We start from the raw sequence: 23318 nt of genomic DNA on the forward strand, positions 1-23318 counted from the left end.
AGAAGTAGAAACAGCATATGTCTCATCGCCCAAGATAGCCTCCACAGTTTTTGTTTTTTTTCTTTTTTGCAAACTTTGTAGCTCTTTTTGTGGTTGGAGAGTAACGCGAAAACTAAATTTTCTGATTTGCAGGTGGGAGGTTGTTGCTAACTTCTTGAATCAGCACTCAGCTGGTGGGACCACAAGAACTGCGAAAGAGGTCTTAACGAAAGTCAAAGACATGCAGCATACAGATTTCTCACAAAGTGATTTGAAGGTAGTGAACAATGAGGAAGCATATTCAAACTTCGAAAAGGAAAAAAAGAGAGATGCTGTTGTAGAAGCCCCTGCCTCGGAACGGTTTCCTGGTTAGTTATTTTTTATTAATGCACATGTATGTTACAGATAAAACCGGAAATTCTTCTATCCTAAAATTCTTGACTAGTCAAAACTAATCCTGACAACCTAGCTCGGTCAAAATGTTGTTTGATGGTATCCTCATGCTAGGACCTAGATTTGACCATGGGTCAAAGGGTCAAGAGTAACTCCCTGTCCAGGAAAATTAATTTTGCCCCTAATATTTACCGCTTATTCCTGGCACTTGGACAGGATTTGCCAGTAATGCATTATTTCCTTGTTGGACTTTCATCGGAATAACCTTGCAATTGGAAACACAATATAGAAAGAAAAAAGGAAAAGAAAAATTAGTTTTCAATATTGGTATTGTAATTTCTTCTCCTTCCTCAGACATAAATTGAAAGTTACAAACAGTTTTTGATTTTAGAAACATCAAGCAGGAAATGATCAGTAGTATTACTTTTGATCTTTCACTTTTAAAAAAAAGACAAATAATGAAACAAACAAACAACTAACTAAATGAAAAGACCATGCCTCTAAATAATATACCGATCCTTGAAATAAATAGTTTGTATTCATGTATTTATTTTTTTAGGTTGTTCAAGGTTTTTCATGGTTTGAATTTCTTTATATTAAAATACCATTGTAGTGGCAGTTTTTAAACCCTTCTTGCTGAAGAAAGCCGACAGCAGTAAGCTTCATACTTTCTTTGTTAAAATATTCTCTCATGCTAATAGAATGCAGTATTCTACGTAGGGGTCTCTTGAATTAATCCTTCTGAAACTGAAATCAATTGGTCAGAAAAGCTTTATCACGGTCTTCTCTAAAAGAAAAAGTTGTTACCTCTGAAATGAGTGATCACCTCCATTTAATGTTTATCAAATCAGTTCTAAGTGCATATGGATCATTTTTCTCTCTAAGAAGTTAGGTCTTTAAAGAAATTTTTAGTGTAGAGAAAAGAAGAAGTCAAGATGTTGCTGCAAATTCTTGAGCAGAAGATAAAGGATCTCGGTAAATCCAGAGCTGGATCATTTTCATTCAAAATGCCCCTTCACCTCTTTTCTCAAATGCTTCATTTTCTGTATTGACAATTCAGAGTGCCTTTTTCTTTCGTCTCTTATGTAGAGCAACCAGCCCTACCATGGTCAGCTGAAGAGCAGCAACTTTTGGAGCAAGCTTTAAAAACTTATCCAAATAGTGTGTCTGATCGATGGGATAAAATAGCAGCAACTGTCTCGACTCGGTCTAAAAAAGAATGTATGAAAAGATACAAGGTAAAGGTTCTCTTCTTTTTATTTTATCATAGCTGTTCGGATGGTTTCATCTTGACTATTTTTCAAGTAATATTATTTATAGAGTGCGTATTGCCGTTATAAGTTGAAGGCTATTGCCTCTGAATTCAAGGTTGTTGAGCTGATACAGACATCTCAGCCATATACAGGGTGTCTCAAAAGTCCCCCCCCCCTAAAATTCTACCTAATTTATATTTTGAAACGAAACTTTGGGGATGCTCATAGATCAATGGTAGTAATATTTGGGGGGGGGGCCCCCCAAAATTTTTTCCCCCCTCCCCCTTGGTGAGGGGCTACGGACCCCAACTTTTTTAAAATGGCAATGCCCCGTTTGTGACACATCAATCAAAAGATAACAATGAAAGAAAATTTTTAATGTGAACTGCAGGTCAAAATCTTTATTTTTGATGAAGTGGCGGCCGGTCAAAATTCACAATAACGGAAAATTGACATTTTCGTTTTTGTTGGCGGATTGGGGTGAAACTCATCATCTGCAAGTTATTTGGGAAGAGAAAAACGATTCTGGCAATAGTTTTCCGCGGAATCCTATCCTCTTTAAAATGGCGGCGGTAATAATGGCGACCTGGAGCGGTAAGAGAATATTAGGGATTTGCATGAAACTTGGTAGCCGGGGGTAATTTGGCATGAGAAAAACGAATCTTTCATTGGCTTTTTGCAATTCTGCATAACTTCAAAATGACGGAAACTTAGTCTGCCTTGCCAAGTATGGACGCCGTATGAATATTCGAGAGTTGCCAAATTTCCTCCGATAAAATGTTTATTTCTAAGAAAAATTATGAATCTTTTCTTTTCAAATTTTCAGATGCTATAGATTAAATTGTGATTGAACTCCTATAAAAAATTGGTAGAAAAATATCCACAAGTTTTCCAGGAATTTCTTATTTTATTGAAGGAAATTTGGCATCGCTTGTAGGCTCATACGGCGTTTTTCCTTAGTATGGAAGTAGTATCATGGAAGTTTACTGATGGATTTGCATGAAACTCGCGATCCTATTGGTTTCTGGCTCTTAAAAAGTGACTCTTCAGCATTATATTTTTGAAATTATAAATACTTTCAAAATGGCGGCTGAGTTTCATGCGAATCTGTCAGTAAACTTCCGTGATACCAAATTTCCGTCATTTTGAAGAATTTCAAAAAGCCCATGAAAGATTCGTTTTTCTCATGCCTAAACACCCTCGGCTACCAAGTCTCATGCAAATCTAGTAATAAGCAGCCCTAATATTCTCTTACCGCTCTAGGTCGCCATTTTGAAAAAACCGGTCGGTTTTTGGGGGGGCGAAGCCCCCCCCCAACCCCCCCCCCCCGTACGCGCGCTTCGCGCGCGTTTTTTGGTTTGAGTGTCCGGCCTCATATCAATTGTTCTGTCTTTTAAGTGACCCGCGCGTCCACCGCGGGAAGAGTGTATTTTCCGAAGGGAGGGGCGGGGGCGGGGAGCCATCAATCTTTGGAGGTTGGATTTACGTTTACACTGTTGGAGGCATTGATTATTCGAATAAGGACTTCATGTCGCCAGATTGCAACAACAATCCTCATGTAATGACTGATATGAAAAAATGTCAACAAACGCTGTGGCAAGCTTGAATGACGATGGATGAATCTCCATAACCCACCTTGCGACAACATTGCCGTCTTGTCCACCAATTATCAGTCTGTAACCCACTGTGCGACAATATAGCCACCAACTTTCAGTTCGTGACCCATTGTGCGACAACATTGCGGTCTTATCCACCAATATTCAGTTCGTGACCCACTGTGCGACAACATTGCCGTCTTGTCCACCAATTTTCAATTCTGACCCACTGTGCGACAACATTGCCTTCTTGTCCACCAACTTTCAGTTCGTGACCAACTGTGCGACAACATTGCCACCTTGTCCACCAACTTTCAGGTCGTGACCCACTGTGCGGCTTCCCTCCTCTTTTGCCGCAAACCCCTCGCCTAAAACTTTCAAAGCTCGCCATTTTTAAACGGCTCAACCGATTTCGCTCAAATTCAATACCAGCCTAGTACTAAGTAAGATCTTCCTTCTGTAAAAATTTCGGGGGAAAGCTTTTAATTTGCGCGAGTTATCGCACCCAAAAAATTGAACCTCCCCCCACTTCTCGCCCCCACCTTTCGAAATGTAATACTTCGATCTCCGTTTTTTTTTCGCAGAATGGTAGTCCTGTTCTTCTACTTTACATCGCAAAAAGTTTCACCCAGAAATTTTTTAAAATGAGGGAAATATAACCAAGCAAAAATCGGAAAAACCACGATGAGTCGGATATATATATATATAGGACAACACAGGATTGTTAAGTATCAAGCATAAGGTGTCATTTACAAGCAAACGTTTCGGCCATTGTATCTACGACCTTCATCAGTGCAAATTAAAAGTGGAAAATGAAAAGTACAAAACTTAACAAAGAGATTACTGATACAATACAATAAAAAGGTTATCAACACTCTCATAAATGATGCATACTCCAAATGTGAGTTTCTAAAATGTAATCTTGATTCTCAAATAGTAGATCTGCTGCAACTGTTACCAGCAGAGTTAGTGGATACCATAATTAAAAAAGAGAAAGCTAACACTGGAAGATTCTCTCAAAATATTAAAAATAAAGGAAAGAAAAAATTAGAAAGGTTAAAAGATCAGGCAGGAATATTATCAGAGATCAAGCAGTTGGACTTAGCTTGGAAACATTGGGTTTTAAATGCATCTGATAAAGTTATTCCAGAATATGCATTGAAAGTTGTAGCTTTAGGACCTAAATTCTCTTATCAAAGCCATCAAAGAAAGCAAGGTAGGGGATTAGCTAATTTAGCATCTGAATATGATGTTGATAACATTATTGCCAATTTAGAGGCAAAGATTCATTTTGAATCTGAGCAGACAAAAAAAGAAGTCAGAGCAAGAACAACAAAAGTGCTGACAAATTTTTTCTCTTGTGTTAACAACGGAAAAATAAACAAGAATAAAATAAAAAAGATATCACCAGCTGCTAAAATATGGCTAAAAAATCTGGAAAATGATATTAAAAAAACCAAGAAATTTTTATTGCAAAATAAAGATTTACTCATTGTTGAAGCGGACAAAAATGGCAAGAGTGTTATCATATCTGCAGAAGCTTTTAACACTAAGATGATGTCCCTACTTGATGATAATACAACCTACAAAAAGGTGAAGAGAAAACTAACCAACACACAACAATTAAAAAACAACTCAATGGTTAATAATTGGTTTAAAAACAATTACATAGAGAAAAATAGACGAGATGCATTGATCACTAAAGATGCACAACCTCCTCAAATATATGGATTAGCAAAAACTCACAAGCCTGATATGCCCCTTAGACCAATTGTGAGCTGCATAAAATCATCTTTTAATAAAATGTCCCTCTTTTTGGTGCAAATTTTGGCAAATATTATTGGGAAAAGCAAATATCATATCAAGGATTCATTCCACTTTCAAAAATTTATTAAACATCAACGTGCCCCAAAGGGGTACATGTTAGTTTCCTTTGACATAGTATCCCTATATACGAACATCCCTGTTGAACTAGCTTTAGAAGCTGTAGAAAATAATTGGGAAAAACTCAAAAACCTAACAAAGCTCCCTAAAACCGAGTTTGTCTGCGCTGTCAAAGTGTGTTTAGAGAACATATTTTTCCAATATCAGGATTCGTTCTACCAACAAATCCGCGGTCTAGCTATGGGTGCACCAGTATCTGCATGCTTGGCAAATCTTGTCATGGAACACCTTGAAAATGAAGTACTGCGTAAGTGCAAAAAAAGTGTTTTGTTTTATAAGCGCATGGTTGATGATTGCTTACTTTGTATACGAAAAAGAGATGTACAGCGAGTACTTGCTGAATTTAACTCTTTCCACCCATCCATACAATTCACTTGTGAAGTAGAACAAAATAATTCAATTAATTTCCTTGACCTTACCTTAGACCACAGTAGGGGACCTAAAATATATACTAAGTGGTACCAAAAACCGGCACACTCAGGCAGATACCTCAATTTCTTATCATCTGTACCATATCAACACAAAATAAATGTTATGAAAAATCTTTTCCAGCGTATTATTAGACTAACTGATAAATGTTATCTCAATGAAAGCATAGACAAAGCAAAGAAATTGCTAGGACAAAATTGTTATCCTGCTGTATTAGTTAACAAATTCGCTAAACAGTGTCAGCATGCTGAAAGATTTAAAATCAAAAAGTCTAAGCCAAAATTTAATGTTGAAAACATTGTTAAATTGCCTTACATCCCAGATTTGTCAGAAAAATTGCGCAAGAGTTTGAAACCTTTAGGTTTTGAAACTGTGTTCAATAACCGCAACAGTAACAAAAGTATGTATCCCAGACTTAAAAACAAAGTGCCTACTCATAAAATGTCAAATGTGGTTTATCAAATTGAATGTAATGAGTGCCCCGGTAAATACATCGGTCAGACAAAACGATATCTCGAAGATCGCATAAAATCACACAGATACGACTCTAAAGAGGTGACAGCTCTTCATCAGCATGAAAGGGAAAAAGGGCATACCTTTAACTTCCAGAACCCTAAAATATTAATCCAAGAACCCAATCTTAGGACTAGGTTAATTCAAGAGGCGATTAAAATAAAAAGATGTTCCACAGCAGTGAATTCACGAGGCGACACAAGTTGTCTTAACGCCATCTATGATCAGTTTTTCTAATTATGTGTCAGTCTATGGAGTGGCCGACAAGTGGCGCTCTCTTTTTGTAATTGATTTAACTTCAATATAGAGCATGCTCCTTGCATAATTGCTCCTTGCATAGATGCTCCTTGTATAATTTCTGTTTACATATTTACCTATTTGCCTTTATCACTTGCATAAATCAGCTACTTGTAATTTTATTAATATTTTAAAGAAAATTGTCAATATTTCTGACTTGTAATTCAAAATCTAATTTTAGTGCTTGCTTCCTGGCCAGGTGTTTCTTTTGTGAAGTGTGCACACTACATTGCATGATGTCTTACTTTATTGTAATGTATTTCAGGTATCAGTAATCTCTTTGTTAAGTTTTGTACTTTTCATTTTCCCTTTTTAATTTGCACTGATGAAGATCGTAGATACAATGGCCGAAACGTTTGTTTGTAAATGACACCTTATGCTTGATACTTAACAATCCTGTGTTGTCCTGATGTTAAGTAGAAAATAAAAAAAAGTTTTTTGGCTAATTAAGCTCAATGTTAATTCTAACATATATATATATATATATGATTTCAAGCGGCATGCATATTCACGGTTTGTTTTAAAAAATTTTAATTTTTCTGATGACCACCCGCGATTTTTTTGGATAAAAGTGTCAAGGAAGGTCTCTAGATTGAGGAATTGAAAACCGCAAAATCGCAAGTGGGGCCGTTTTTTTTTAAATTCGACTTTTTCTATTTTTAAGGGTAAAATGGCGGCAAAAGCCAACGTGTGACCACCAAAACCCACCGCCATCTGGTCAAATTAAGTTAAAATTCTATGTATGTTAGTCCTTGACATGTGAATGAGTGTCCTCAAAAGTTTCAAACCCTCCCTCAAAGAATTGCACCCCCTCATGCGGTGTTGCCAAGTTACATACCCGATAAAGACGCGGCTGACGGGGCGATGTAGATTTTGAATTGCGATCATCACCAAATATCATGAAAACACTTACCATTATACACTGTGTGGATAATTTTAGATTCAATTCGATAAAATCGTAAGCAGTTGCCACATTTCCGTTTTTTAAAATTGCAAAATTTGGCCAGAAGATGTCAATTTTTTCATTTGATTAAAACCAGTAAATGCTTATTTTTCAGCGACATTATCAATTGATAGACTATTAATTGAAGAATTTATTACGTACAATGAGACGTTGTCAAAGTCACTGAACTTCAATTAGGGAACGCAGCTGATCTATGAAAATAAGTACACACAAATCGACGAGCGGATTTGGTTCGAAAATAATCCCGATGTTATTGTTCCTGACTGAAAGTGTAACATTTGGACCCCCCCTCCCTTAATATCCAAAGAAAAATGAGGAAAAACAGTTTTTTAATTCACGAGTAAGAAGTCAACACGAACCGTTTAGAGATTTACTGATGTTCGCAAATAATTGAAGCCCCGATCTCTTAAAGTCCAGCTATAAAGAGAATAAACTTCAGGGTTCACAAATGATAAAAGCGTGTTTTTTCCATTTGTTCCAGATTTCGAAAAATTGAAAGTAACAGCAAAAATATCCTAGCGTGGGAAATGAAATTTAGAGGTTCATGACCGAGATAGGTTTGCTTGTTCATTCCCGTGTATTAACTGAGCGAGCGATTTTTTGAGGTTCTCAGAATTTGCTTTGGAATCAAAAAGTAAAATTTGAACAATTTTTCACTTAAATTTTGCAAATAGAAGAAAAGATAACTCCTATCTTATTTAGTATGTAAAAAGAGTACACCCATATCAAATCTAGACCACCCAAGATTCATCCCCCGTATGGAGGGCATTTTTGTTGCTGCTCATAAGTTTCTGGCAAACCTGCATACAGGACGAAAAGTACCTTTTTAATTGATGAATCTTGAGTTTCCTTTGAAAGAAATTAAAGCTCCGTATTTTGATAATGTCGCTGAAAAATAAGCATTTACTGGTTTTAATCAAATGAAAAAATTGACATCTTCTGGCCAAATTTTGCAATTTTAAAAAACGGAAATGTGGCAACTGCTTACGATTTTATCGAATTGAATCTAAAATTATCCACACAGTGTATAATGGTAAGTGTTTTCATGATATTTGGTGATGATCGCAATTCAAAATCTACATCGCCCCGTCAGCCGCGTCTTTATCGGGTATGTAACTTGGCAACACCGCATGAGGGGGTGCAATTCTTTGAGGGAGGGTTTGAAACTTTTGAGGACACTCATTCACATGTCAAGGACTAACATACATAGAATTTTAACTTAATTTGACCAGATGGCGGTGGGTTTTGGTGGTCACACGTTGGCTTTTGCCGCCATTTTACCCTTAAAAATAGAAAAAGTCGAATTTAAAAAAAAAACGGCCCCACTTACGATTTTGCGGTTTTCAATTCCTCAATCTAGAGACCTTCCATGACACTTTTATCCAAAAAAATCGCGGGTGGTCATTAGAAAAATTAAAATTTTTTAAAACGAACTGTGTATTCGTAATCTACGACCCATGATCGATGCTCATTACATGGTCTTTGGTCCAGGTCTGACATCAGGGGAGAATGCAATAGGGTACTTCCTTCGGAAAATACACTGAAAGACAGGATTCTCTGGAAAACTATTGCCAGAATCGTTTTTCTCTCCCCTAAAAACTCGCGGGTGATAAGTTTCACCCCAATCCGTCCACAGAAGCAAAGATGTCAAATTTCCGTTACATTGACCGGCCGCCTCTTTGTCTAAAATCGAGATTTTGACTTACGGTTCACACTAAAACTTTTCTTTCATTGCTCTCTTTTGATGATGTGTCACAAACGGGGGTTGCCGCTTGAAAAAAAAAATTGAGGTCCATAGAGTCGGGATCCCTAAAGTACGAGGGCTGTCCCAAAAGAAACCGGACTTTTGTCATAGAAGGCGAACCAAGCGTCGTAATGAAGTTTTCTTGGGCTTGTTTGAAAGCTGATAAGCTACTGAACATGCTGGTTTTTACAGAATGCAAAAATTCGTTTTAGTAAGGAAACTACACGCTTTGGAATAAAGGGAAGTCAAACTCGAGTTGCGATTTTTATCTTTATTTCAAGAAAAATTTAGATACAACTTTAAAAAAACCCAGGTTTTAAGTTACAAACTTCTTTGCTCTCTTATACAAATGCTTAAAAATAAGGAAATTAACATTTTAAGCAGCTTACCAAGTCATCACCTATCCCCTTCAAAATACTCGCCAGCTTTGTCGATGCATTTTTGCCACCGTTTCTTCAATTGGGAGAAACACTGTTGGAAATCCTCAGGTTTGAATGATCGCAATTCCTTCAAGGTTTCCTCTTGAGTTTCCGGAATGGCTTGCAAACGTCGACCTTTCAAGGTAGATTTAAGTCGTGGAAATAAGAAAAAATCACACGGAGCCAGGTTGGGTGAATAAGGGGGATGAGGTAGGACACTCGTCATGGCATTCTTTGCACAAAATTTGCCAATTTGAAGGGATGCATGGGCAGGTGCATTATCGTGATGCAGAAACCAGGAATTTTCTCTCCAAAGGTCAGGCCTTTTTCTGCGGACCTTTTTGCGTAATCGTCTCAGAACACCATTGCATTGTAATATTCGCGATTGACAGTTTCATCTTGAAGGAATTGCGATCATTCAAACCTGAGGATTTCCAACAGTGTTTCTCCCAATTGAAGAAACGGTGGCAAAAATGCATCGACAAAGCTGGCGAGTATTTTGAAGGGGATAGGTGATGACTTGGTAAGCTGCTTAAAATGTTAATTTCCTTATTTTTAAGCATTTGTATAAGAAAGCAAAGAAGTTTGTAACTTAAAACCTGGGTTTTTTTAAAGTTGTATCTAAATTTTTCTTGAAATAAAGATAAAAATCGCAACTCGAGTTTGACTTCCCTTTATTCCAAAGCGTGTAGTTTCCTTACTATAACGAATTTTTGCATTCTGTAAAAACCAGCATGTCCAGTAGCTTATCAGCTTTCAAACAAGCCCAAGAAAACTTCATTACGACGCTTGGTTCGCCTTCTATGACAAAAGTCCGGTTTCTTTTGGGACAGCCCTCGTAGCTACCACTGATCTATGAGCATCCCCGAAGTTTCGTTTCAAAACATTAATTATGTAAAATTTGAAAGGGGGTGGAAGGGACTTTTGGGACACCCTATTCGTCTGTTTCTACATCCAACGAGTGGTCCTTTAAGATGGGAAACCAAAGAGAACAAGAGTTATGGACAATCAAAGTCCCCACTCTACAAGCGCCAACTGATTTTCGCTCGCCCAGTTATGGTTCCAGAGCCAGATTTGGGTGTCATTAAATCAGATTAAATGTTCAAACCGTGCAAAATGAATTTTTAGAGATTCCTGAGGGTCGCTGAATTCAGGAATTACAGATACCTCCAAAAAATTCACTTTTTTAAAATTACAGCTTTGGAGCAATACTTCATAGGCCGACCAGTCGCTATTCTGATAGGTCATTTCATAATAATGAAAAAATAATTTTAAAATCATTTGCAACAGAAAAGATTAAAATGCAGAGAAATTTCTGGTGAGAAAGTAAAGCTATTAATTCATCATATGGCTGGTGAGCAAGTTAAAGGTTGCACAATGTATATAAAGAGAACCACATATTTTGCAAATCTAGACTGAGTTGAACAAATATGGAATGGAGGCTACGAATAGTTCACCGAGGCCTCCATAGCCTAAACCTCGGTACTCTGAGGCGTTATCGTCTACTAGGGGGCTACGCCCCCTGGCCGCTACGCGGCCCAACCCCCTGAAGGCGCTCCGCGCCATCAATGGGCCGCTTCGCGGCCCTATTTTTACCCTCCTATCAGTGTTAGTTTTATTTTTCCCCTAAAAAAATACGATATGAGGTATACTTTAATTTTAAACTTTACTTAAAATTACTTTAGAATTAAAAGGACGCGTTTTGGAATGACTGCTTGATGAAATATTGCAGTAAAACAATGAACAATGATAGTCAGGTAATAGTTAAAATAACATGAGTCGGGAATCGAACCCACATTGTGATCAAAAGGGACGCATATGACGTCTTTGACGACTCGGCCACCGCTCGACATGAAGTCGCAGGTGCGAATCTTGTGTAGGTAAGTTTAAAGCTGATGCGCAGGCTACCCAGTTACTGCGCAACCTCCTCGACCATTGCGCATCCTCCCGCGCATAGCAGTAGCAGTACCAGAGTATTCTGTAAACTCACTCACTTTTATAACGTGATTTTAAAAAAACCTGGGTCCTTTTTCCAAAATCTGATTGCAGCGGGCTCATCTAGGGCCTATTACCTGTCGATTTACGCAAAAATCATGGAAATCGGCCCGGTAGAACGCTCAAACGAACTATGACAAAAAGTATAAATTTACATTGTTTAAATGGGAGAGTTCGCAACTTTACCACGTAATATATAAAAACCTGGGCCATATTTTGAAAATCTGAAAAGAGTTGGCTTATCTAGAGGCAATTGCCCGTCGATAGCCGCAAAAATCATGAAAATCGGCCCGGTAGAACGCTGGAACTAAGCGTCACCAGTTTCGCAAAATTAGGAGGTCTTGGAGCTTATAGTATAGATTCCTCTCTTCTAGGATCAGTTTTAGTGAAACGGACAAAAATTTTACTTTTTGGAGTTCCAGATGGTATGGATTAAGGGGAGGGCAATGGTAAAATTGGCCAAAAATGAATTTGCCAAGTGAAAATGGCAGCAATCTTTGCACAACTTTTTTTCACTTTAATGAGGGTCGGTGGAATTGCTGTTCCTGCAAAGCATGGCAGTAACTAAGACTTAACTTTCACCATTTTAAAATTAATTCAGACTCAAAAATAAATGTGTTGTAAAAAATGCAACTCACAGAAGTTGTAGACAGGTATACTTAAACTCAAACAAGGACCCTGTAATTGAAAAAGTGGGCTTATGAAAAAGCGTATGAAAAAAGTCATAATTAAATAAGAAAAAATATATGAAAAAGTGGGCTTAGTGATGTTCAGACAAATTTTGTATATGTTGCAGGATTGACCCTGTTGGTCAATAGCTGTGTCGTAATAATTCCTTTTCACTCGCATTTACTCCCCTAGGCCTCCTGCTCCACTTAAATTAGTTATAGGGAGGTGGAGGCTAGGATGGATAGAAATTTTTGACTTTGAGAGGTCGTTTATCTGCGAAAAAAAGTTGTCAAATGGGCCTTATATGAACTACCAAAAATTTTGCAGCATTAAATTGATCCCCTAGTACCGCATGTAAAAGGCCCAAATTTTATCAAAGGTTCAAACGCATGTATCCTTACAGATTTTGTCAAATTGTTAGCCTAAAGGACACTTTCGTCCGTTTTGACAAATCGTGCTCAAGTAAAGCAAAATTAGCCTGTTTTCACTCGATAAATAGTCGGTAGCGCCCTCCAGAATGGCTTATCTACAGTAATGCCGTAAAAGTAAGTGTGGATAGTCAATCCTGATGGATTTTGCCAAATTGTGGCACCAAGGACGAAAATTTCGTCCGTTTTGGCGTATTTCTATCCGTTTACCCACAAACATGCGGAGAGGGCGTTCGAGCGATGCACGGCGTGGATCGTCGCGCTGCGTCCATTCGGTGCCCGCTTTGACCGTTCAAGGCCGGTCGGTCGGTCCAAGGAAACCCGACGCGTTGCGCGGCGGCAAGGTGCCGGCACTGGTCAGTGTCTGTGCAGCCGTAATCTCACTGGCCTATCCCGTGTTTGGAAAATTTCAGCTATGGGGAATCTTTGAAAGTTAGATTAATGATGAGTGACAATCTGCGACCTTCGGAGTTGTAGTGCTGACCCACTGTCATCAGTTTTCGTTCAAGTTTCTTATCGTTACGATCTCGCTCCTGTGACTCGAAGTGAAGTGATATGACTTGTATCTCAATCTTTCTGTTTTCCAAAACAGCTCTTTTCATTGCTTCATTATCGTGAACGGAATGGTGAAGAAGACGCGCAATAATTCGTTGCATCCGATTTTCAGCTCATCTGAAATATTAAGAGAAACTGTTTTACCAACCTATGCGGAAGTTGTGAAATATTTTTACACTCGTAAAGTATTACGGTCGGAAAACTGTGGACTTGAGGCAACAGTGCATGAAGTAGTAACTAATGAGGATAGGTGTTTTGGGTATATTTTAGAGTAGTCTTTATAGAGTTGTGCGTATTACATATTTTATTGAAAGAAAACAGAGAACGTGGTCCGACGAGGAGATGTGTTGGAAAGTAGTTTTCAGTTTCTGCCCTTTTCCGAGCATCGAGTCACATTATTCCACAGGAACCACAAAACACATTAATCCACAGGACGACAGTACCGCGTCGCGTTCCGCGTAATCCTGGGCCCACAACCTAATGAGGATAGGTGTTTTGGGTATATTTTAGAGTAGACTTTATAGAGTTGTATGTATTACATATTTTATTGAAAGAAAACAGAGAACGTGGTCTGACGAGGAGATGTGTTGGCGAACTAGCTAACAAGGGAAGGGGCTGCTATACGCAGGTGCTTATCAACGTTGAAATATGACTCGCAGTATGAGTCGCCATAAAGCGACGTTGTCAAGATAATGATTAGAACGACGATTAGGGTTCAACACTCCCCTTAATCTTGACATTTCTCTAATAAAAACGCTTATTACAGTATGGGGAATACATCAAAACCTATGTGTCCTTCTTACGGAAGAACTCTACTCCTCATCGTTACAAAAAGAAACTTAATATTATTACAAGTAAATAAATTGTTAATAGTGTTATGTAAACATAGCAAAGAAAACATGGAATTATGTTAAGATTTCAGAGAAAGTTTGAAAAATACACTAAAAAAAAGAAATAATGAAAAGCATAGTAAATAGAATTATGTATTTCAGAAATTATTTCACAACCCTATCTCTGAGTGATGTGAATTTTAGTTTCGGGAGGGGTTTGGTGAGCATATCGGCAAGTTGTTCGCTCGATGGACAGTATTGGATTTTGAAAAAACCCTCCGAAAATTTCTCATGCACGTAATGGTAACGCACATCTATGTGCTTGGATCGTCTATTGAATTGACCCTTTTTTACAACTCTTATAGTCCCTTGGTTATCTTCTTTCAAGATGCATCGAACTTGTTTGTCCATTAATTCTTCTATGAAGGGTTTTAAAAACAATAGATTTTTCAAAGTATCCGCCAACGCAATATACTCACTCTCTGTGGTTGACGTGGCAACTATGGGTTGCCTTCGGGATGCCCAGCTGACCGGGTTGTCGTTCAAAAGTACCATATATCCCGAGGTGCTTTTTCACAGAACGAACCGCTCTGTGAATACGTCACTATAGAAGCATGGTACAGATAATAAAAGGAGCGCACGACCATCACACTTATTGCAAGGTGGCGCCCTCTGAGTGTAATTTGTGAAAACCTGATGCCCTTTTTGCACTGATGTACCTACCGCTTATTTTTTACGAAAAACTGAGCGACGTTCCGGATACTGGTACCATTCCGGGTACTGGTGCAGTTACCTTAACTTGGTTTTATGAATGCACCGTCTCTTGATACTATTATTTTTTCGTCTTTTTCGTCCCAAAGTCTATATGCGTTACTTGCGTAACCAACTAGAGTATACTTTTGACACCTTTCGTCGAGCTTTTTTAAATGTTTTAAATTTTTGGTGTAAGCCATAGAACCAAATATTTGCAGATACTTAAGATTTGGAATTTTATCATACCATTTTTCATAAGGTGTACAATTTAACCCAGACTTTAGGGCTACGGTTTAGAAGGTGTGTTGCAGTGTAAACTGCCTCACCCCATAATTTCTTATCAACATTCCCTTCAAAAATGAGTGCTCTAGCACGTTCCAGGAGCACTCTGTTTGTTCTCTCTGCTGTCGAGTTCAATTGGGGAGTTGCCGGGGGGCTATAGTCCAAAATTATTCCCTTTTCTCGGCACCTGTCTTTAAAATCTGCACTCATATATTCTCCACCATGGTCACATCTTATTTTACTTACTTTTAGATTAAATTTTGTCTCAGCTTGTGTTACGTTGTCTCTTAAGTTCTCAAAAAGTTCACTCTTGTATGTCAGCAGAGAGACCATCAAAAATCCTGAAAATCCATCAGTAAAAGTTGCAATATAACGCTTATTGTCCCATGTATCAGGCTCAATAGGGCCACACAAGTCTGTATGTATTATTTCTAATTTCCGTTTTGCTCTTTCTCTTTCTTTTCCGAATCGGGTTCGAGTTAGCTTTGCTCGCAAACAAACATCACAATTATCCTCTTTGTCACATATGCTCAGAATGTCCTATTCAGCTAAATTAATGCCTTCGGCCATTTTTACCAGTTTTAACATGTTGTTTTTATCCAAATGCCCCATTTTTGCGTGCCAATCTAATGCAGGGCTAGTGAGGAAAGCGTTACCTTTTATATCCTCGTCTTTAATCTCACTTGGTTCACAAACCTCTGCATTTGCAATAAAGAGACCTGATCCATCCTGAGTACCTTTAAACACAAACTTACCATCTTATTTAATTAGTACTTCATTTTTATCCAAGAAAACCTGACCATCCTGCTGGATTATTACACTTATGGAAATTAGATTTCTAGACGCTTCAGGGATATAGTACACATCACGTAAAATAAATCGATCAAAATGAATCACCCCTATTCCTCTGACGATCAAAAATTCGCCCTCTTTGGGAACACCAATTTTGTGATCACACTTAACGAATTCTGTGAAATATTCCCTAGAACGACAGATATGTGACGTAGCACCGGAGTCAATGACCCATGTTTTGACGTCACCGTCGTACAAATTGTTTGCCATAAGCACAGGTTTACCATTCTTATTTCTCTTATTTTTCTCATCACTTTCATTCTTATCTCTAAAAAAACATTGTGCCTCTAGATGATTAGTCTTTTTACAAATTCCACAAGGAGGATGAGACCCTTTATTTTTGTTATCAGTTTTATCACGCGCACTGCCATTTTTATTTCTACAAAACTTGGCAACATGATTCGGTTTGTTACATAGATTACAGACAATTTTATCCCTACATTCTTTCAAACGGTGCCTTACTCTATTACAATTGTAACATTTCTGCACTTGTGCTCTGAAAGCTAAGCCTTCAGGTTCCTTTTGGCTTTTGTGACGATTTTCCTCAACCATGAGTCGTGATTTTAAAGTTACCAAAGTTTTACTCTCAGTAGTTGTGGCTTCCCAAGCTGCAGAAAAATAGCTGTAATGACTAGGTAGGGTTGTTATAATTTTAGTTATTAACATTTGCTCAGACACGTTTCCCTTAATAGCATAGAATCTTGTGTAGAGATTCTCCAGAGTACTCACATGGCTCATGATGGAAGTACCTTTCTGATATTTAGCGTTGAAAAATTCCTCCAGAAGTTGGCATCTTTGTTCGGTGTCATCTCGTTCGTAAAGTTTCAAAAGTACATCCCACATTGCTTTTGCGCTGTCACAGTTCATGAGATGAATCATCACACTTCTCTCCACCGTTTGGACGATCACTTTTTGTGCAAGAGCGTCTCCTTTCTGCCATTCCTTGAGTTGTTTTTGGTCCTTCTTTCCATCTTCTCCATCCGCTGCAGGTTTCACACTTTGTCCCGTCATTATCTCGTACGCATTTCCAGCTTTCAGAACAATTGTAACTTGGAATTTCCAAAACTGAAAATTGCTGGTATCTTTCAGTTTCCAATGTCTCTAAGTTCATCGCGCTTGATGTTATCCATTTTTAATTTTTACTTTAGTCTTTCAGATTTCACAAAGTTCAGAATGATTTTAATTTTTCTTATCTTTCAAAAGTTCAAAGAGTTCCGAATTTTATAAAATTCAAAGTTACTTTAATTTTTCTGGACTTCTATTTTTACAAAGTTCAGAATTAACTACTGTCACTTTAGTTCTTCACAAAATTTTTAATTTTTTTTAATTTTAATTTTATTTTTCACACATTGGGTTTTAATTTTTAATTTTTACTAGCCGTTCTGGGCGCGCGCGCGCCCGTCACGCCTAGCCGGGGGCTATGCCCCCTGGACCCCCGGTCACCCGCTACACGAGTGACATTCGGCTCGCTTCGCGAGCCGATTTTGTAGTAGTTGCAAATTTTTTATCACTATATTTTGAAGATTTCATAGAAAACATTATGAAATTCTCACTCCACAATTAACTTGTAGAATAATAATGGCAGGGCAAGAAATAGACTATATCTTAAAATGGACGGTTCCCACTTAGTAAAAACAGCCAACACCACGTGAAGGTGAGGAACCATCGTTAGCCACTTTTTTTTTTCTTCTTTTCTTTACTTTTCTGAAAAAAATTTACTGAAATTTTAGTTGCGTCCCCTAAAAGGAAACACGGAGAAAAAAAATTGTGCATGGAACCCGAAGCTGAGATCATATGGATCTCTGAAGTTTTCGTATCACGCATCCGAAAAGTTAAGGTCCATCTGCCGAAGTTCGGGTCAGACAATTGAAGTAGTTCGGTATATACCGAAGGTTTCAGGTCACACATCTGAAGTACTCGGTGCATACCGAAGTGCTTCAGATTTCTGACTTGGATATTTAGGAAAAACACAGTAGAGAACCAAGGAAATCACAGTAGAACAGAGAAAAAAATACAGTCGAATAAATGAAGAAAACTATTATCGAAGAAATTCTAATTATTAGAAAGTAATTAGCTGGCGTAATCAATGCGTAGCTGCATAGGAGCATGAGCGAGATTTATCATCAACTGACCGCTGGCCGCTAAGTACCTGGGTGGGCGAGCGACAATACGTAAGCGGTGGCATATGGTTCAATTGACAGAGGAGTGGGGAACGGTCAGACATAGGGGAAAGGTTCAGGCTGAACCGTTCAGCACAGCGCAGCGTCAGTCACCGGGTGGGGACACTTCCCCTCGAGTGAAATAGAAAAAGGCAGAATCCTTCTAAGTTTATATAATTTTTATATTTCATACCTTCACAAAATGGTTTTAATTTTTTTTTTTTTTTTTTTTTTTTTTTTTTTTTAATTTTAGACACGAAGAACAGGGGTTTAGTTTATATTATTCGGTGCACAACACGATGAAAGTAGTTTTCAGTTTCTGCCTTTTTCCGAGCATCGAGTCATATTTTTCCACAGGAACCACAAAACACATTAATCCACAGGACGATAATACCGCGTCGCGTTCCGCGTAATCCTGGGCCCATAACCTAATGAGGAATGGTGTTTTGGGTATATTTTAGAGTAGTCTTTATAGAGTTGTACGTATTACATATTTTATTGAAAGAAAACAGAGAACGTGGTCCGACGAGGAGATGTGTTGGCGAACTACCTAACAAGGGGAAGGGGCTGCTATACGCAGGTGCTTATCAACGTTGAAATATGACTCGCAGTATGAGTCGCCATAAAGCGACGTTGTCAAGATTACAATTAGAATTATAGGGTTCAACAGTAACCACGGAAAGTGGTTCTCTTGTTGTGGACTAAGTTCGTGACATTTGGTGCCGAGCATCAATCCCGACTTATTCGCAAAGCTACGCAAATCGGATGCGACGAATTATTGCGCGCCTTCTTCGCCATTCCATTCGCGATAATGAAGCAATGAAAAGAGCTGTTTTGGAGAAACAGAAAGATTGAGATACAAGTCATATCACTTCACTTTGAGTCACAGGAGCGAGATCGTAACGATAAGAAACTTGAACGAAAACTGATGACAGTGGGTCAGCATTACAACTCCAAAGGTCGCAGATTGTCACTCGTCATAAATCTAACTTTCAAAGATTCCCCATAGCTGAAATTTTCCAAACACGGGATATGCCAGTGAGATTACGGCTGCACAGACACTGACCATTGCCGGCACCTTGCCGCCGCGCAACGCGTCGGGTTTCCTTGGACCGACCGACCGGCCTTGAACGGTCAAAGCGGGCACCGAATGGACGCAGCGCGACGATCCACGCCGTGCATCGCTCGAACGCCCTCTCCGCATGTTTGTGGGTAAACGGATAGAAATACGCCAAAACGGACGAAATTTTCGCCCTTGGTGCCACAATTTGGCAAAATCCATCAGGATTGGCTATCCACACTTACTTTTACGGCATTACTGTAGATAAGCCATTCTGGAGGGCGCTACCGACTATTTATCGGGTGAAAACAGGCTAATTTTGCTTTACTTGAGCACGATACGTCATAACGGACGAAATTTGTGTCCTTCAGGCTATCAATTTGACAAAATCTGTAAGGATACATGCGTTTGAACCTTTAATAAAATGCCTTTTAAGCCTGCATGCGGTACTAGGGGATCACTTTTATGCTGCGAAATTTTTGACTTCATACAAGGCCCATTTGACAACTTTTTTTTCGAAGATACACGTTTCTCCTCTCAAAGTCGAAAATTTCGATCCACCCTAGTGGCGGTTGTGCAGTGATTCAACCTCGGTAAATAAAAGACCGAATAATGACGATTTTCTGCACTGAGGTGGATTGGAATGCATTTCCCACGTTTATTACCTGCACCTTCTACCTTCTTCATCTTTTTAAACCGGTCCTCCTTTAGTCTAAGGACTTGGTGACTAATGAAGCTTTTGATCAGAAGGGTGAAATCTGAAACATACCTAAATATCCCAGGGCTTCTTTTCCATAACATTGGTCCAGGGATCCTTTCCTTAGAATTTTATATTGTGTCAAGCGCAGTGAGAATTTGCTAAGATCACTGCCTATCTTTTTTTACTATTTTTGATTTTATTGCATACAGGGTGTAACAAAAGTCCGTCCCACCCCTGATAACTTTTGAACGAATTGAGCTAGGGAAATGAAACTTTGGGAATGTTCCTATCTCAAAGGGGACCATCGTTTGGGGGGGGGGGGGGTCAAAATTTTGGTCCCCCTCAGGAGGGGTTGCGGGGGGCCCCCAACTTTTTTTTTTCAAATGGCAACCCCTATATTGTGATACCTCATTCAAAAGAGCTTAAAATACTAAGAATTTTGGCGCAAATCGCAGATCAATATCTTAATTTTTGACCAAGTTATGATAGGTCAAATATCAAATTTCACCTATTTTCGAAAAATCATAACTCCGGTTAAAATTATCGTTAAGAAAAAAATAAAACGGGAAAATTTACCAAGTTGTGTTCGCTTTTAAGTAAAAATTTCAGAAATCACTGCGAACTAATTCTAAGGGGGGGTTCGGACCCCCAAATACGTCAATTCAATGGTCATTCGATTTTCCCTCGTAATAAGCCAATTTCCCCTAGATTTACCTCGAGTTAGTTAGGTTACCGTTTAAACGGTCAAATTTAATCACCTTAAATTTCGTTTTTTTGAACTTTTCCCGAAATTTGGGGACTTGCCAACGTAATGTTGAACTGATTTAGACCTTACTGAGATAATGTGGAGGTAAATCTAGGGGAAATTGGCTTATTACGCGGGAAAATCGAATGACCTTTGAATTGACGTATTTGGGGGTCCGAACCCCCCCTTAGAATTAGTTCACAGTGATTTCTGAAATTTTTACTTTAAAGCGAACACAACTTGGTTAATTTTCCCGTCTTATTTTTTTCTTAACGATAATTTTAACCGGAGTTATGATTTTTCGAAAATAGGTCAAATTTGACCTTTGACCTATCATAACTTGGTCAAAAATTAAGATATTGATCTGCGATTTGCGCCAAAATTCTTAGTATTTTAAGCTCTTTTGAATGAGGTATCACAAGATAGGGGTTGCCATTTGAAAAAAAAAAAAGTTGGGGGCCCTCCGCAACCCCCCCCCCCCCAAACGATGGTCCCCTTTGAGATAGGAACATTCCCAAAGTTTCATTTTCCTAGCTCAATTCGTTCAAAAATTAGCAGGGGTGGGATGGACTTTAGTTACACCCTGTATATGACTTGTACAATACCTGTGCTGCAGGTTGTGGATGTGCGAATTGTTGAATTATAAGAGTGAAATACCTCAAAATTGATACAAATTCTTCTTGAAGGGCACTCACAAATTGACAGGGATTAACAGAAAGGAATGGAGTCTATTACAGAGTTTTTAAATCATGCAACTTTTCCTTATTCTGATAACCGACTTTTTAACAGTTTTTATTTTTCCTGCAAGAGTGTCAGTTTTAAGTGAAACGACAGGGCTGGATTTACCAATAGGCTACATAGGCTGTAATCTAGGGCGTAACATTTTTTGAGAATTTATTTATTTATTTTTTTTTTTAATTTAACGAGTCTTTTGTTACTTTTTATTTTCCAAAACTAACTTGCAAACGTAAACGTACCTCAAAACTGTTTAAAATCGTGTTTTTTAAAGGTGAATTTGAACATTTTCCTGACACCGAACATCCTCCTTCTGATCTGGAGGGGAGGGGCGTCTGGGACCCCCCCCCCCCCACGAGAGCGCCTTCTTTTAAGGGCGCCACCCTAAGCTTAGCCTAGGGTGCTAAATTGTAAATCCGGCCCAGACGAATTCTTTAAGTTTCATTATTGTACATGCATATTGCATACAGTTTTCTCGATAGTCAAGAAGAAGTACTCAAGGAGAAGTTACTTGATTTGGAAAACACCGCAATGGAGTTGGTCCCTTTCTGCTGAAAGATGTCCAAATTATTATGCATTACGATTTGCTCTTGCAAATCATTGTATCATAAATGATTTGTGAGATAAGAAAAATCCTGCATCTTATGTATCTCTCCAGCTTTCAAGTGTAAAAACTACCTTTTTTTCTTCTTCTTCTAAGGAATTGGTGGAGCTCGTGAAAGCAAAGAAGAAAGCACTTGAAACAGCCCAAAAAAAAAAGTAAACAGAATGGATTATGCTGTAATGACGAACTTACGCCTGAAGGACTTTATTCAATATGATGGCACTGAGGAATTATATTTAAAATCTAGTGACTCAAATTGTTAATCAACCATCTCTTGTACACATTTCAATAGTTTATCTCTGACTTGTTTTCTCATTTTTAGGAGAAAGATAAAAAGTGGCCACCTGACTCCTATCAATAAATTAATCTGTTTTTTTTTTTTTTTTAATTTATGTATTTCTTTATTTTGACTAAATAATTTTTGATTCCGATTTTCTAATTTTAATTCACACATCATCACCAAACTGTTGAATGGTTCTCGGGTCTGATTTTCAGTCATGTGATATATGAAGGATACGTTCTAATGAATGATCCAACGAACTGTAGAATGAAATGTAAACATGGAGGATTTATGCCAAGTAGGTATGTATGTACAATTCTGAAGCTACTTATCAGAGAAAGTTTTACAAAATCCATGAGTGGACCAATTTTGGAGGGGTCCTTCGGACCGCATGTGTTACTGGAACTCATAAAAATATGTATTTTAAGGAAGATATAGGTGAAAATGAGCAATTTTTCCCGTTTAGTCGTGTGACGAAGCCATACCGACAAGAAGTCTTGCTTGCTGTCGAAAACTCCTCCTCTAACTTATTTAAATCCTCAATAACGAATTGAGAAAAAAGGGACCGTGTGCTTTGTGGATCATCCACCATGATAGAGTATACAAATGTTTCTTCCACCTCGTTTCTATCAGTGAGGAAGCTCTCACTACGAAAGGGAATGTTTACACCAAAGATTGATGAATTCAAGATGGAAGAAACCATGGCATCATTTCTGTTACAGTAGGAAGAAATATTTTTTCAATGATGAAGCAGCCAATAGCAGGACGGAGAATGACAGAGCGTACAGAGCACCAGGGCCTAGTGTGCGGCGCGGCGGAGCACCGTGCAGGAGCGAAGCTTCCTGCCAGTTTCTTGTCGAGTATATCGACTAGGTTCGGCAACCATGCGGAGCTTCGCTTGGAAAGAAATATTTTTGTAGCGCGTGGAGAAACATCTTTCTTGCGCAGGGAAAAATATTTTTGTTCGACCAGGGGAAATATTTTTTTCTCATGCGGGAAAATTAAACTTCTTTTTTCCCCTTGAAAAATATTTCTCCCTTGTATTATTAAGGTTATCCCCTCCATAAAACAGTTTCTCCCCTTACAAAACCTTTTTTTCCCTACAAAAAACATTCTCCCCTCACAAAGAAAGTTTCTCTTT

General features: G+C 38.4%; 2 protein-coding genes across 2 annotated transcripts in view; both read left to right on the forward strand.

Moving 5' to 3' along the window:
- LOC109033309 (proteasome adapter and scaffold protein ECM29) overlaps window positions 1-23318 on the forward strand; it is a 480922-nt gene that overhangs the window by 238685 nt on the left and 218919 nt on the right. The gene's annotated exons all lie outside the window — the stretch shown is intronic.
- Window positions 133-22285, forward strand: LOC140226035 (dnaJ homolog subfamily C member 2-like; the record flags this gene model as incomplete). The annotated part of the gene is given in 3 exon segments (XM_072306328.1): window positions 133-347; window positions 1462-1610; window positions 21994-22285. Coding segments are annotated over 3 exon segments (427 nt in total), but the record flags the coding sequence as incomplete, so codon positions are not given.

The sequence above is a fragment of the Bemisia tabaci genome, chromosome 1 (genome assembly GCF_918797505.1).
Source record: "Bemisia tabaci chromosome 1, PGI_BMITA_v3".
Classification (NCBI taxonomy): domain Eukaryota; kingdom Metazoa; phylum Arthropoda; class Insecta; order Hemiptera; family Aleyrodidae; genus Bemisia; species Bemisia tabaci.